This window comes from Hypanus sabinus, chromosome 8 (genome assembly GCF_030144855.1).
Source record: "Hypanus sabinus isolate sHypSab1 chromosome 8, sHypSab1.hap1, whole genome shotgun sequence".
NCBI classification, from domain to species: Eukaryota; Metazoa; Chordata; class Chondrichthyes; order Myliobatiformes; family Dasyatidae; genus Hypanus; species Hypanus sabinus.
The window spans coordinates 141,090,323-141,103,891 of NC_082713.1; the positions used below are offsets into that span (position 1 = coordinate 141,090,323).

The 13,569-nt window shown below is 43.0% G+C and overlaps 1 protein-coding gene across 22 annotated transcripts in view; it reads right to left on the minus strand.

Moving 5' to 3' along the window:
* LOC132398497 (ninjurin-2-like) overlaps nucleotides 1–13,569 on the minus strand; it is a 304,819-nt gene that overhangs the window by 224,978 nt on the left and 66,272 nt on the right. For 3 of the 22 annotated variants that reach the window (XR_009513678.1, XR_009513677.1, XM_059978058.1), the window contains exon 5: nucleotides 11,780–11,983. The exons of the other annotated variants lie outside the window; for them this stretch is intronic. Coding sequence is in view for 1 of the 3 variants with exons in the window: in XM_059978058.1 (XP_059834041.1) it covers nucleotides 11,780–11,815 (36 nt within the window). In the remaining 2 variants the exon portion in view is untranslated. The remainder of the gene's footprint in view (nucleotides 1–11,779; nucleotides 11,984–13,569) is intronic. 22 annotated transcript variants of the gene reach the window in all.

Consider the following 13,569-nt stretch of genomic DNA (forward strand, 5'->3'; position numbering starts at 1 on the left):
CCCATTGTATCCATCCTTGGAAAACAGTACAGGATACATGATTGGGCTGCAACACAAAGTTTGGACTCTGGCTTCAAAGCTTACCTAACATTTTTAGCATATAAAAAGTTAATGTGGATTTTTTCTGCCAATACGCATATGTTTGATATAGATCACATCACAGTTTCAAAAAGGGAATCCTCACAGTTCATGGAAAATGTTGCTGCTGTACAGATTTTACCTGGCACACAGAAGTAGTTTCTGAGATCCATTGGAAAAGTTATTAACATTCCTTGTGGACGCAAGGAAATATTGGCAAAAGAAAATGCTACTTTAAATTAATGTCATAAATAAACAGGCGATCATTATTCTGAAGTCATTACCAAATGTTCATGCAAAAATTTAGAAGGGTAAACACTGATTATGAGTCGACATGAAAGAACAGATACTGCATTTCAAACTCCATTTGAAAGTGATGTTTCAAATGATCACAACAACGTGTGCATATTTCCTTTAATATAGCGAAGGGTTGTTGTGAGCTTCATGGAAAAAAAAGAAAATGCTATCTAAAGAACAAGTTGTTGGCTTAAGTGCAGGGTTGAAGTGGGGTGGGGATGGTAACAATAAGTTTAGTCAATAAGTAATTTTGGAGGAGGTCCTGAAGGACAAAGATGCAGTGCAAGCCCAGAGAGTCATAGAGTCAAAGTAAAGTACAGTACAAAAACAGGCCCTTTGGCCCATCTAGTCCAACTGCCTACTCCCATTGACCTGCACTGGCACCATAGCCCTCCATACCCCTACTATACATGTACCTATCCAAACTTAGCTTAAACGTTGAAATTGAGCTTACCACTTCTGCTGGCAGCCCATTCATCACTCTCACAACCCTGAATGAAGAAGTTTCCCCTCATGTTCCCCTTAAACTTCTCACCTTTCACCCTTAACCCTGGTTATAGTCCCACCCAACCTCAGTGGAAAAAGCCTGCTTGCATTTACCCTATAGTTTACCCCTCAGTTTTGTATACCTCTATCAAATCTCCATTCAATCTTCTATTCCTAAAGAAAACAGTTCTAACCTATTCAATCTTTCCTTATAACTCAGGTCCTCCAGACCCAGCCACATCCTTGTAAAATTTCTCTGAACTCTTTAAAACTTATTTACATCTTTCCTGTAGGTAGGTGACCAAAATTGCACAAAATACTCCAAATTAGGCCTCACAAACATCTTATACAACTTCAACATAACATCCTATCTCTTGTACTCAATACATTGATTTATGAAGGCTGATGTGCCAAAAGCTTTCTTTACCACCCTATCTATCTGTGACCCACATTCAATGAATTATGTACCTGTATTCAAAGGTCCCTCTGTTTCACCACACTCCTCAGTGCCCTACTGTTCACTGTACAAGACCTACACTGGTTGGACCTACCGAAGTCCAAAACCTCTCACTTGTTTGCATTAAATTCCATCTGCCATTTTTCAGCCCATTTTCCCACCTGTTGCAGATCCCTCTGCAAGCCACATCCAGCCTCCTTACTGTCCACTATATTCCCAATTTTGGTGTCATCCACAAATTTGGTGATTCAGTTAACCATATTATCATCCAGATCATTGATATAAACGACAAACAACAAAGGACCCAGCACTGACCCCTGTGGCACTCCACTAGTCACAAGCATCAAGTCAGAGAGGCAACCCGCTACTCCCACTCTCTGGCTTTTTTCCACAAAGTGAATGTCTAAACTAATTTACTACCTCACCTTGAATGCCAAGCACTGAACCTTCTTGACCAAACTCCCATAGAGGACCTTGTCAAATAACTTACTAAAATCCACTTAGACAACTCCTACTGCAAGACCTTCATCCACTTTCCTGGTAGCAACCTTGAAAAACTCTACAAGATTGGTTAGACATGATCAACCATGCACAAAGCCAAGCTGACTATCCTTAATCAGTCCATGTCTATCCAAATACTTATATATCTGGTCCTTTAGAATAACTTCCAAAAATTTTCCCACAACTGATGTCAGACTCACCGGCCTATAATTTCCTGGTTTATGTTTCGAGCCTTTTTTAAAAAAAAATAGCAGAAAAACATTGGCTATCCTCCAATCTTCTAGTATCTCCCCTGTCACTAAGGATGTTTTAAATATCCCTGCTAGGGCCCCGGCAGTTTCTGCACTTGCCTCCTGCAGGTCCGAGGGAACACCTTGTCAGACCCTGGGGATTTATCCACCCTGATTTGCCTCAGAGTAGAAAACATCTCCTCCTTTATAATCTGTACAGGGTCCATGAAGTTGATGCTGCTTTGCTTTACTTCTATAGTCTTTGTGTCCATCTCCTGAGTAAATATCAATGCAAAGAATTCATTTAAGTTCTCTGCCATCTGTTTTGGCTCCATACTTGGATTACCATTCTGGTCTTTGAAGAGACCAATTTTGTCCCTTGAAATCCTTTTGTTCTTAACATATCTGCAGAACCCCTTAGAATTCTCCTTCACTTTGTCTGCTAGAGCAACTCCATGCCTTATTTTAGTTTTCCGGATTTTTTTCTTAAGTTTTCTCTTGTATTTCTTATACTCCATAAGCACCTCACGTGTTTCTGCTTGCTTATGCCTGTTATGCGCCTCCCTCAATATCTCTTTAAAAACCAAGGTTCCCTACATTTATTTTCTTTCCCTTTTTATTCTGACAGGCACATACAAGCTTTGTATTTTCAAAATTCATTTTTGGTGGCCTCCCACTTACCAAGTACAACTTTGCCAGAAAACAACCTGGCCCAATCCACATTTGCCAAATCATTTCTGATACAATCAAAATTGGCCTTTCTTCAATTTAGACTCTCAGCTTACAGACTAGACCTTTTTTTTGTCTATTTACTTTTAAACTAATGGTATTGTGGTCACTGAATGCAAAGTGTACCCCTACACAAACTTCTGTCTTATTATCTAATAGCAGATCCAGTATTGCATGCTCTCTTGTTGGGACTTCTACGTACTGATTAAGGAAACTTTGCTAAACATATTTGGCAAACTCTATCCCATCTAGTCCTTTAACAGTATGAAATTCCCAGACTATGTGGAAAGTTATAATCACCTACGTTAAAAGCCTTATGTTTCTTGCAACAAACTGCAGTCTACAAACTACAAATTTATCCACTAAATCCCTAGGTCTATTGGGTGATCTGTAATATAGCCCTATTAATGTGGTCATACCCTTATTTCTCAGTTCCACCCAACTGAGTTCTCCAGTCTGTTCTGACAGACATTGCCATGATATTTTCCCCAACTAGTAATGCCCCCTCCTTCTTTAATCCCTTCCTCTTCATCACATCTAAAACAACAGAACCCCAGAATACTGAGCTACCAGTCCTGCCCCTCCTGCAACCAAGTCCCACAATGCTGCAACATCATAATCCCATGTATTGATCCATGCCCTGAGCTCATCCACCTTTCCTATGATACTTCTTGCATTGAAATATACACAGTCCAGGACACCAGTCGCACCTTGCTCAACCTTTTGATTCCTGACTTTGTCTGAGGTTTTTTCCCCGCAACCCCTTCACTAACTATTCTGGCACGCTGGTTCCCATCCTTCTGTAACTCTAATTTAAACCCCACCATGCAGCATTAACAAAACTTCCTGCGAGGATATTTACCCCCTCTAGTTCAGGTGCAAAACACTGGCAGAGAGCCCAGTGATCCAAAACTTTTATGCCCTCCCTCCAGACCTTAGCCACATGTTAAAATGTATGATCTTCCTAGCTCTGGCCTCACTAGCACATAGCACAGGTAGCAGCCTGAAGATCACAACCTTGGAGGTGCTGCCTTTAACTTAGCACCCAACTCTCTGATCTCCCTTTGGAGAATCTGGTTGCTTGTTCAAGCCACATCATTGCTACCTCCATGGACCACAACCTCTGGCTGTTCAACCTTCCACTTAAGAATGCTGAGGACTCGATTCGAGATGTCCTGGATCCTGGCACCCTGGAGGCAACTTGTTATCCAGCAATCATGTTCTCACCCATAGAACCTCCTGTCCACTCTCCTAGCTAACAAATCCCCCGTCACCATAGCATGCCTCTTCTCCCTCCTTCCCTTCTGAGTCACAGAGGCAGACTCACTCGACAGCTGTGACTTTCCTCTGTTAGGTCATTTCCCACCCCCGACAGTATCCAGAGTGTTGTTAAGGGGATTGCCACAGGGGTACTTTGCACTGGCTCCTTAAACCCTTTCCCCTTCCTGTTTGTCACTCATTTTCCTGTGTCCCGCACCTTGGGTGTAAATACCTCTCTATATCTATCACCCCTTCAGCCTGCCAAATGATCCAGGGTTCATCCATTTCCAGCTCCAATTCCTTCATACAGAATGTTAGAAGCTGCAGCTGAATGCACTTCTCACAGTTTAATCGCCAGGGACATCAGAGGTCTCCCTGCCTTCTCATATCCTGCAAGAGGAGCATTCAACCATCTTGCCTGGTATCTCTACTATCCTAGCTGAGCAGATTTAAAGAAGAGAAAGAAAAAAAACATTCCTTTTTTTTTGCTTTCTCTGACTGAATTCTCTTTGTTGAAGCCTTGAAGAACCAAAGCCTCACCATTCCTCACTGCACTTACCCCTGCTTTCCTTTAATTTGCTCTTGCTAATCAATCCCAAATACCGATGGCCGCTGGTCAGAGCTCCAAATAACCTGCTGCAATCTGCTGCTGCCTTTTTCTACTCAGTCAGTGGACCTGAGTGAAATCCCCTCTTCTCAAAACTTCTGTGGTCCAAATTGGACATTAGGAAGTTGCCATATTGTCCTTGAGGCCATGTGAATTTCCTCCTGGTGCTCTCATTTCACAAGAACACACAAAGAACGGAGCAGGAGTATGCAAACAGCCCCCTTAAACATTCTCCACCATTCAATGTAATCACAATGCATTTGATATCATCTCCACTTCTATGCCAATTCCTCATAGCTCCCTATACCTTAACCTTTCAAATATTCATCCAAATCCGCTTTAAATATGTCAAATGATCTAGCCTCCATCACCCTCAGGGCTAGAGAATTCCAAAAATTCACTACCCTCAGAGAAGAAATTTCTATACACCTCAGTTTTAAATGACCAGCCCCTTATTTTGTAGTTATTCCCCTTGTATGTTACTCTCCCATGAGTGATAACACGTCAATATCTCCCCTATCTAGCCTTCTTAGGATCTGATATTTTAAAAAAATTACTCCCCATTCTTCTATATTCCAAGGTATACAGACCCAAACTGTTCAACCTCTCCAGATGGAACAATTCTATGGATTAGCCTGAGGAATCTGCTTTGCACTGCCTCCAATGCTACCACATCATTTTTTTGGTTAGGTAACAAAAACAGTCCACAGTACTTCAAGGTAACATTTTAATAACCCCCTCTACAACTATAAAAAATTATCTGCATTATACTCCAATCTCTTCACAGCAATGGCTAATATTCTATTTGCACGTTTAACTGCTTGTTTAGACCTGCCTACTAACATTTTGTGATTGATGTACTAGAAAACCAAGCTCCCTCTGAAACTCATTCATTTGCTGTCACTTTCCATTGGGTTAATAATCACATTTTGATTCCTCTTTTCAAAGTACATGACCTCACACATCCCCACATTAAACTCGCTTTGGCCAGTTTTCACTGGATCCTGATGTCCTCATCACAGTCTGTCCTTCCATCTGTTTCTTTATTATTAGCAAACTTAGTTTGTTCCCTCCGATATCCCAAAAAAAAAGTGCTGATTGGTACCCAATTTTAAGTACTACAAATTATCTCCAGTGTAAGTGGTAATAAGACACTTAGGATAGAGTTGATGAGCATGTGAATGAAAATAGCTCAGAGAACATAGAATAGTACAGCACATTACAGGCCCTACAGCCCACAATGTTATGCCCACCCTCAAACCCTGCCTCCCATATAACCCCCCAACTTAAATTCCTCCATATACCTGTCTAGTAGTCTCTTAAACTTCACTAGTGTACCTGTCTCCACCACTGACCCAGGCAGTGCATTCGACGCACCAACCACTCTGAGCAAAAAACCTTCCTCTAATATCCCCCTTGAACTTCCCTCCCCTTACCTTAAAACCATGTCCTCTTGTACTGAGCAGTGGTGCCCTGGGGAAGAGGTGCTGGCTGTCCACTCTATCTATTCCTCTTAATATCTTGTATACCTCTATCATGTCTCCTCTCATCCTCCTTCTCTCCAGAGAGTAAAGCCCTAGCTCCTGTAATCTCTGATCATAATCCATACTCTCTAAACCAGGCAGCATCCTGGTAAATCTCCTCAATACCCTTTCCAATGCTTCCACATCCTTCCTATAGTGAGGCAACCAGAACTGGACACAGTACTCCAAGTGTGGCCTAACCAGAGTTTTATAGAGCTGCATCATTACATCGCGACTCTTAAACTCTATCCCTCGACTTATGAAAGCTAACACCCCATAAGCTTTCTTAACTACCCTATCTACCTGTGAGGCAAATTTCAGGGATCTGTGGACATGTACCCCCAGATCCCTCTGCCTTGGAGTTTGTCCTTCCAAAGTGTACCACCTCACACTTCTCCGGGTTGAACTCCATCTGCCACTTCTCAACCCACTTCTGCATCCTATCAATGTCTCTCTGCAATCTTCAACAATCCTCTACACTATCCACAACACCACCAACATTTGTGTCATCTGCAAACTTGCCAACCCACCCTTCTACCCCTACATCCAGGTCGTTAATAAAAATCACAAGTAGTAGAGGTCCCAAAACAGATCCTTGTGGGACACCACTAGTCACAACCCTCCAATCTGAATGTACTCCCTCCACCACGAAACCTCTGCCTTCTGCAGGCAAGCCAATTCTGAATCCACCTGGCCAAACTTCCCTGGATCCCATGCCTTCTGACTTTCTGAATAAGCCTATCTTGTGGAACCTTGTCAAATGCCTTACTAAAATCCATGTAGATCACATCCACTGCACTACCCTCATCTATATGCCTGGTCACCTCCTCAAAGAACTCCAACAGGCTTGTTAGGCACAGACTGCCCTTCACAAAGCCATGCTGACTGTCCCTGATCAGACTATGATTCTCTAAGTGCCCATAGATCCTATCTCTAAGAATCTTTTCCAACAGCTTTCCCACCACAGATGCAAGGCTCACTGGTCTATAATTACCCAGACTATCCCTACTATTTTTTTTGAACAAGGGGACAACATTTGCCTCCCTCCAATCCTCCAGTACCATTCCCGTGGACAACAAGGACATAAAGATCCTAGCCAGAGGCTCAGCAATCTCTTCCCTCACATCGTGGAGCAGCCTGGGGAATATTCCATCAGGCCCCGAGGACTTATCCATCCTAATGTATTTTAACAACTCCAACACCTCCTCTCCCTTAATATCAACATGCTCCAGAACATCGACCTCACTCATATTGTCCTCACCGTCACAAGTTCCCTCTCAGTGGTGAATACTGAAGAGAAGTATTCATTGAGGACCTCACTCACTTCCAGTCTCCAGGCACATCTTCCCACCTTTATCTCATTTTGGTCCTACCTTTACTCTGGTCATCATTTTGTTCTTCACATAATTGAAGAATGCCTTGGGGTTTTCCCTTACCCTACTCGCCAAGGCCTTCTTATGCCCCCTTCTTGCTCTTCTCAGCCCCTTCTTATGCTCCTTTCTTGCTACCCTGTATTCCTCAATAGACCCATCTGATCCTCGCTTCCTAAACCTCATGAATGCTGCCTTCTTCCACCTGACCAGACTTTCCACTTCATTTGTCACCCATAGTTCCTTCATGCTCGCATTCTTTATCTTCCTCACTGGAACAAATTTATCCCTAAAAAGAGATCCTTAAACACCGACCACATGTCCATAGTACATTTCCCTGCAAAAACATCATCCCAATTCACACCCGCAAGTTCTAGCCTTATAGCCTCATAATTTGCCCTTCTCCAATTGAAAATTTTTCTGTCTTCTGATTCTATCCTTTTCCATGATAATGCTAAAGGTCAGAGAGCGATGGTCACACTCCCCCAGATGCTCACCCACTGAGATCTGTGACCTGACCCGGTTCGTAACCTAATACTAGATCTAGTATGGCATTCCCCCTAGTCGGCCTGTCAACATACTGTGACAGGAATCCATCCTGGACACACTTAATAAACTCTGCCCCATCTAAACCCTTGGAACTAATCAGGTGCCAATCAATATTAGGGAAGTTAAAGTCACCCATGATAACAACACTTATTTTTGCACCTTTCCAAAATCTGCCTCCCAATCTACTCCTCAGCATCTCTGCTGTTGTCAGGGGGCCTATAGAATACCCCTCAGAGTAACTGCTCCCTTCCTGTTCCTGACTTCCACCCATACTGACTCAAAAGAGGATCCTGCTACATTACCCACTCTTTCTGTAGCTGTAATAGTATCCCTGATCAGTAATGCCACCCCTCCTCCCTGAAATCCAGGAATATTGAGAATCCGTTCCTGCCCTGGTGCCAGCCAAGTCTCTGTAATGGCCACATCATAACTCCATGTGTGTATCCAAGCTCTCAGTTCATCACTTTTGTTCCTGATGGTTCTTGCATTGAAGTACACACACTTTAGCCCTTCTACCTTACTACCTTTACACCCTTTATTCTGCTTCTCTTTCCTCAAAGCCTCTCTCTATATTAGATCTGGCTTTACTCCATGCACTTCTTTCACTACTGTATCGCTCCAGGTCCCAACTCCCTTGCAAATTAGTTTAAACCCTCCAGAACCATGCTAGCAAACCTACCTGCAAGGATATTGCTCCCCCTCGAGTTCAGGTGCAAACCATCCAATCTGGACAGGTCCCACCTTCCCCAGAAGACATCACAATGATCCAAAAATCTAAAACCCTGCCCCTTGCACCAACTCCTCAGCCACGCATTCAACTGCCATCTCCTCCAATTCTTACCATCACTATCACGTAGCACTGGCAGCAATCATGAGAACACCACCCTTGAGGTCCTGTTCTTCCGCTTTCTTCCTAGTTCCCAAAACTCACACTTTAGGACCTCATCTCTCTTCCTGCCTACGTCATTGGTTCCAACATGTATCATATGACTGCTGGTTACTTTCCCTCTCATACCAGGATGTCATGCACCTGGTCAGAGACATCCCGGACCCTGGCACCCAGGAGGCAACAAACCATGCGGGTGTCCTTCTCACGTCCACAAAATCTCCTGTCTGCTCCCCTGACTATAGAGTCTCCAATGATGACAGCTCTCCTCTTCTCCATCCCATCCTTCTGCACCATAGGGTCAGACTCAGTGCCAGAGGCCCTGCCACCATGGCTCACACCTAGTCAGTTGTCCCCACCAACAGTATCCAGGACAGAAAACTTATTATTCAGGGGAATGGCTATGGGGTGCTCTCCACTATCTGTCTACTCACCTTCGCTTTCCCCCCCGACTGTCACCCAACAACCTGTTTCCGGCAGCCTAGGTGTGACTATCTCCCTGTAGCTCTCATCTATGACTGCCTCATTCTCCCTTATGAGTCGAAACTGCTGCTCCAGATTCCTCACACGGTCTTCCAGATCGCCCACCCACATGCACTTCTGGCAGATGTGACTCTGCAGGAGAAGGGAGTTCCGGCAAGACTGCCACATCACCGTCTCAGGAGGCATTGTAAAGACTAACTGGGAACAAGCTCATCTTCCACTTCTTCTCATTGAAGCTTCTCCAGTCAAAGCCCCACTCCTTCAATGGCCACTTTCCACAGGCCACTCCATTTGAGCTACCCCTCTATTTATTAGTTTGAGCTTTTCAAATTGCTTGGTCACCTGACCTCAATTGCCCAATCAGCTGCTTTCTGCTGAGTGAGCTATTCAAATCTTGACTGTCTAATCAATGGCTTTCTGCTGAACTATTCAAATCTCAATTGACTTGATTGCACAGTCCAGCTGCCAGAACTACCAGAATCTCTCAAGTCAAAGCTCCACTCCTTCATTGGCCCACTCTCTCACTGGCCACTTTTGAAGGAGTGAGGGAATAGGACTCATGGATTCCTTTGTGAGCGCTTACAATGAAAGTATATAATATGTGAAATTGTAAACAAAGATTTTAAGTGGAACAACTTATTTGAGGATCCATGTCACCTTCATGGTGTATGCTGGCAACAATGGAACCCAAGTGTGGAGGAAAGACAAGTTCCCATGTAGAGACAACAAACTGAATTTATACATAGGTATTCCAGTGGCTCAACCAAGCAAGAATGTGAGATGAAAACATTCTCAAAACTAGGCCCAGCAATAAGCACTAAGGAGGGTTCTAGCACAGGTGAACTGGAATCCCTGAGCCTACCAATTAACCAAGTTAAATAACAATTAACCAATTAAGGTACTCTAGAAACCTCAGAGCCCAATGCTTTTCTGCTTGCCACACAGGCCCCAGGAGAGTTCATTATAATCTAACAGAGCCATTAATTACTCTAAGATGGTCTTTCAGCATGTTAACTGATATTTTACATAACATCCAGGATATCCCTTGAAACATAAACAAAACTAAATTTTGTTTTTCAAAAACAAAATACTGCAATCTTGTGTTCTTAGCTTTATCCCAGGGTGAAAGCCCCCTTGCAAAATGATACATCAGAAAAATGTACATCATGAATTCGAGACCTTCACACATAACCATAGCATTAGAATTCCATTCATAATAGCACGAAATCCGGGATCAATATCCCAATTTTTGCACAAGGACGCATTCTGCTAAATTGAAACCCAGGCTGATGCAGAGAAGATTTTAGAATTCATGGTATCACAACATTCAGTCTCCCAGACAAAATCAATTATTGACTGTGTCAATAATCAACGGCAACCGATATCGATGTTTGGCGGGAGGGAATGAAATCACCCGGAGAACGCAACTGCTCCGAAAAGACCTTCGATGGCCTGAGTGTAAAGTTAATATTCGCAGATATTCTGATTTGCAATCATGATTGAATACCTAGTTTCAATTCATCAATCTATACCAATTGTGAAATTCCGTACTGGCAGTCAATCAGAAAGAAATGGGGCAAATGAACCTTCAAACTCACTAAAGCATGGAAATAAAAGCACGAGATGAGTTCCCACTTCCAACCCTTTCTTAAACTTAGCCTCAAATTTTAATTGATCTATACACGACGTCCCATTGTGACAAATTCCCATGTGTAAACTGTAGCTACGGATAAATTCCACACGCCAAATGGAGACTAATTTGCCCAAATCAGTCGGGGCACGACTTAACACTGTCATCATATTTAGCCTGTTCATTTCGCTGCTGACGGGAGAAGTGCTGGGGAAAGCAAGAGAGTTTGGCGAAGAGCTAATAAAAATATTTCACTGAAATTATCCAGTAGTTTTCTGAGCTTATTTAAAACTTTAAAGAGAAGGGAAATCACAATCACCGTTAATACCCCAAGAAAAAAAAACTTTGTTCAAAACAATATCTCACACAAGGCAGATAATATACAACTGTGTGCTGGGGGGTATTAATGCCACGTAGTCAGACCAGAACCCTGTAAAAGAGGAAAGCTAAATAGAGTGCACGAGTGGCAAGAACTGATTATTTCTTTCCTAATATTCATATTACCCCCGATCCCCCTTCATACCCAACAGGCAGCGGGTGCTCGTTGATTGGAACTTGCAGAGTGGCGTGGGCTTACAAATTACAGTGATTACATCTTTCACATCGGTGACAGATTTAACAACTGCAAGGAATAGACCGAAAGGATAAACAAACGCGCCGAGTGAGCGATACAGGGTGCCGATCTGTACTCACTGCGCGCTCACGGTACCCAGCTGTCGAAGTGCTCATCGTTTCTTGGTTTTCGTTGATTTCCCCCAGTGATCAGTCAAAAAGTCCGGGAGTGAATTCGGTGAAATCCCTCTGACCGTCCCGGCGATGGATGGAGAGCCGGCTCTTTGTGATTGATAACATGGTCAACAGGGGGCGATTCTCGGGAGGGAAGAGGAGGGGGATACACTGGAAGAAAGTATACATTTTGACGGAGGTTTAGGAAGTGTGTAACTGAAAAATAATCTAAACAAATTTAGAGTTATACAATTGAACCAGGGACATAATTCGAATGACAGTTGGAAAATCTAAGGAAATTAAAGAGTAGATCTCTGTAACTAAGGGTGAAGCTACTGTATGTCCAGAATCACAACTGGTTCACAAATGTTCTTCAGGGGAAGATATCTCCAATTCTCATCTGGTCTGGCCTATAGAGATGGCTTCAATCTCACTAATGGTGATAATCTTAGACCATAAGACATAGGAGCAGAATTGGGCCACTCAGCCCATCAAGACAACACCACAGTTTCACTACAGCTGATCTGGAACCCATTCAACCCCATACACCTGCCCTCTCACCATATCCCTTGATGCCCTAACCCATCAGGTAATTATCAACTTTGAATATACCCATGGAGTTGGCCTCCACTGCAATCTGTGGCAGAGCATTTCACAGATCCACCACTCTTTGACTTAAAAAAAAATTCCTCTTTACTTCTGTTCTGAAAGGTTACCCCTCAATTTTGGGGCTGTGCCCTCTAGTACTGCATGCTCCCACTAGAGGAAACATCCTCTCCACATCCACCTTATCTAGTCCTTTCAATATTTGGTAGGTTTCAATGAGATCCCCCACATTGTTCTAAATTCCAGTGAGTACAGGCCCAAAGCTGTCAAACACTCCTCATATGTTAAACCCTTCATTCCCAGAATCATCCTCATGAACCTCCTCTGGACTTTCTCCAATGACAACACATCTTTTCTGAAATAAGGGGTCCACAACTGTTAACAATACTCCAAGTGCAGACTGACTGGTGTCTTATCTCCTTTTTTTTTATATTCCTCTTAAATTAAATGTCAACATTGCACTTGCCTTCTTTACCACAGACTCAACCTGTGAATTAACCTTCTGGGAGCCTTGGATGAGGACTCCTAAGTCCTTTTGTACCTCTGATGTTTGAATTTTCTCCCCATTTAGATAATAGTCTGCACTATTGTTCCACTTACCAAAATGCGTTTTCATGCATTTCCCAACACTGTCTTCCATCTGTCACTTTGTTGCCCATTCTTCCAATTTGTCTATGTCCTGCTGCAATCATATTGCTTCCTCAGCACTACCTACCCCATCCACCTATCTTCATATCATCTGCAGACTTTGCCACAAAGCCATCAATTCCACTATCTAAATCATTGACAAATAATGTGAAAAGTAGCAGTCCCTATACTGTCCCCTGAGGAACACCACTAGTCACTGACAGCCAAACAGAAAAAGCCCCTTTATTCCCATTCACTGCCTTCTGCCTGTCAGTCATTCCTCTGTCCATGCCAGTATATTTCCCGTAACACCATAGGATTTTATCTTGCTAAGCAACCTCATGTGAGGCACCTTATCAAATGCCTTCTGAAAATCTAAGTAAATGACATCTACTGCCTCTGCTTTGTCCACGCTGCTTGTAACTTTCTCAAAGAATTCTAACAGATTTGTCAGGCAAGATTTCCCTTTACAGAACACATGCTGACTTTGACTTATTTTATCACTAGTCTCCAAGTACCTAAAA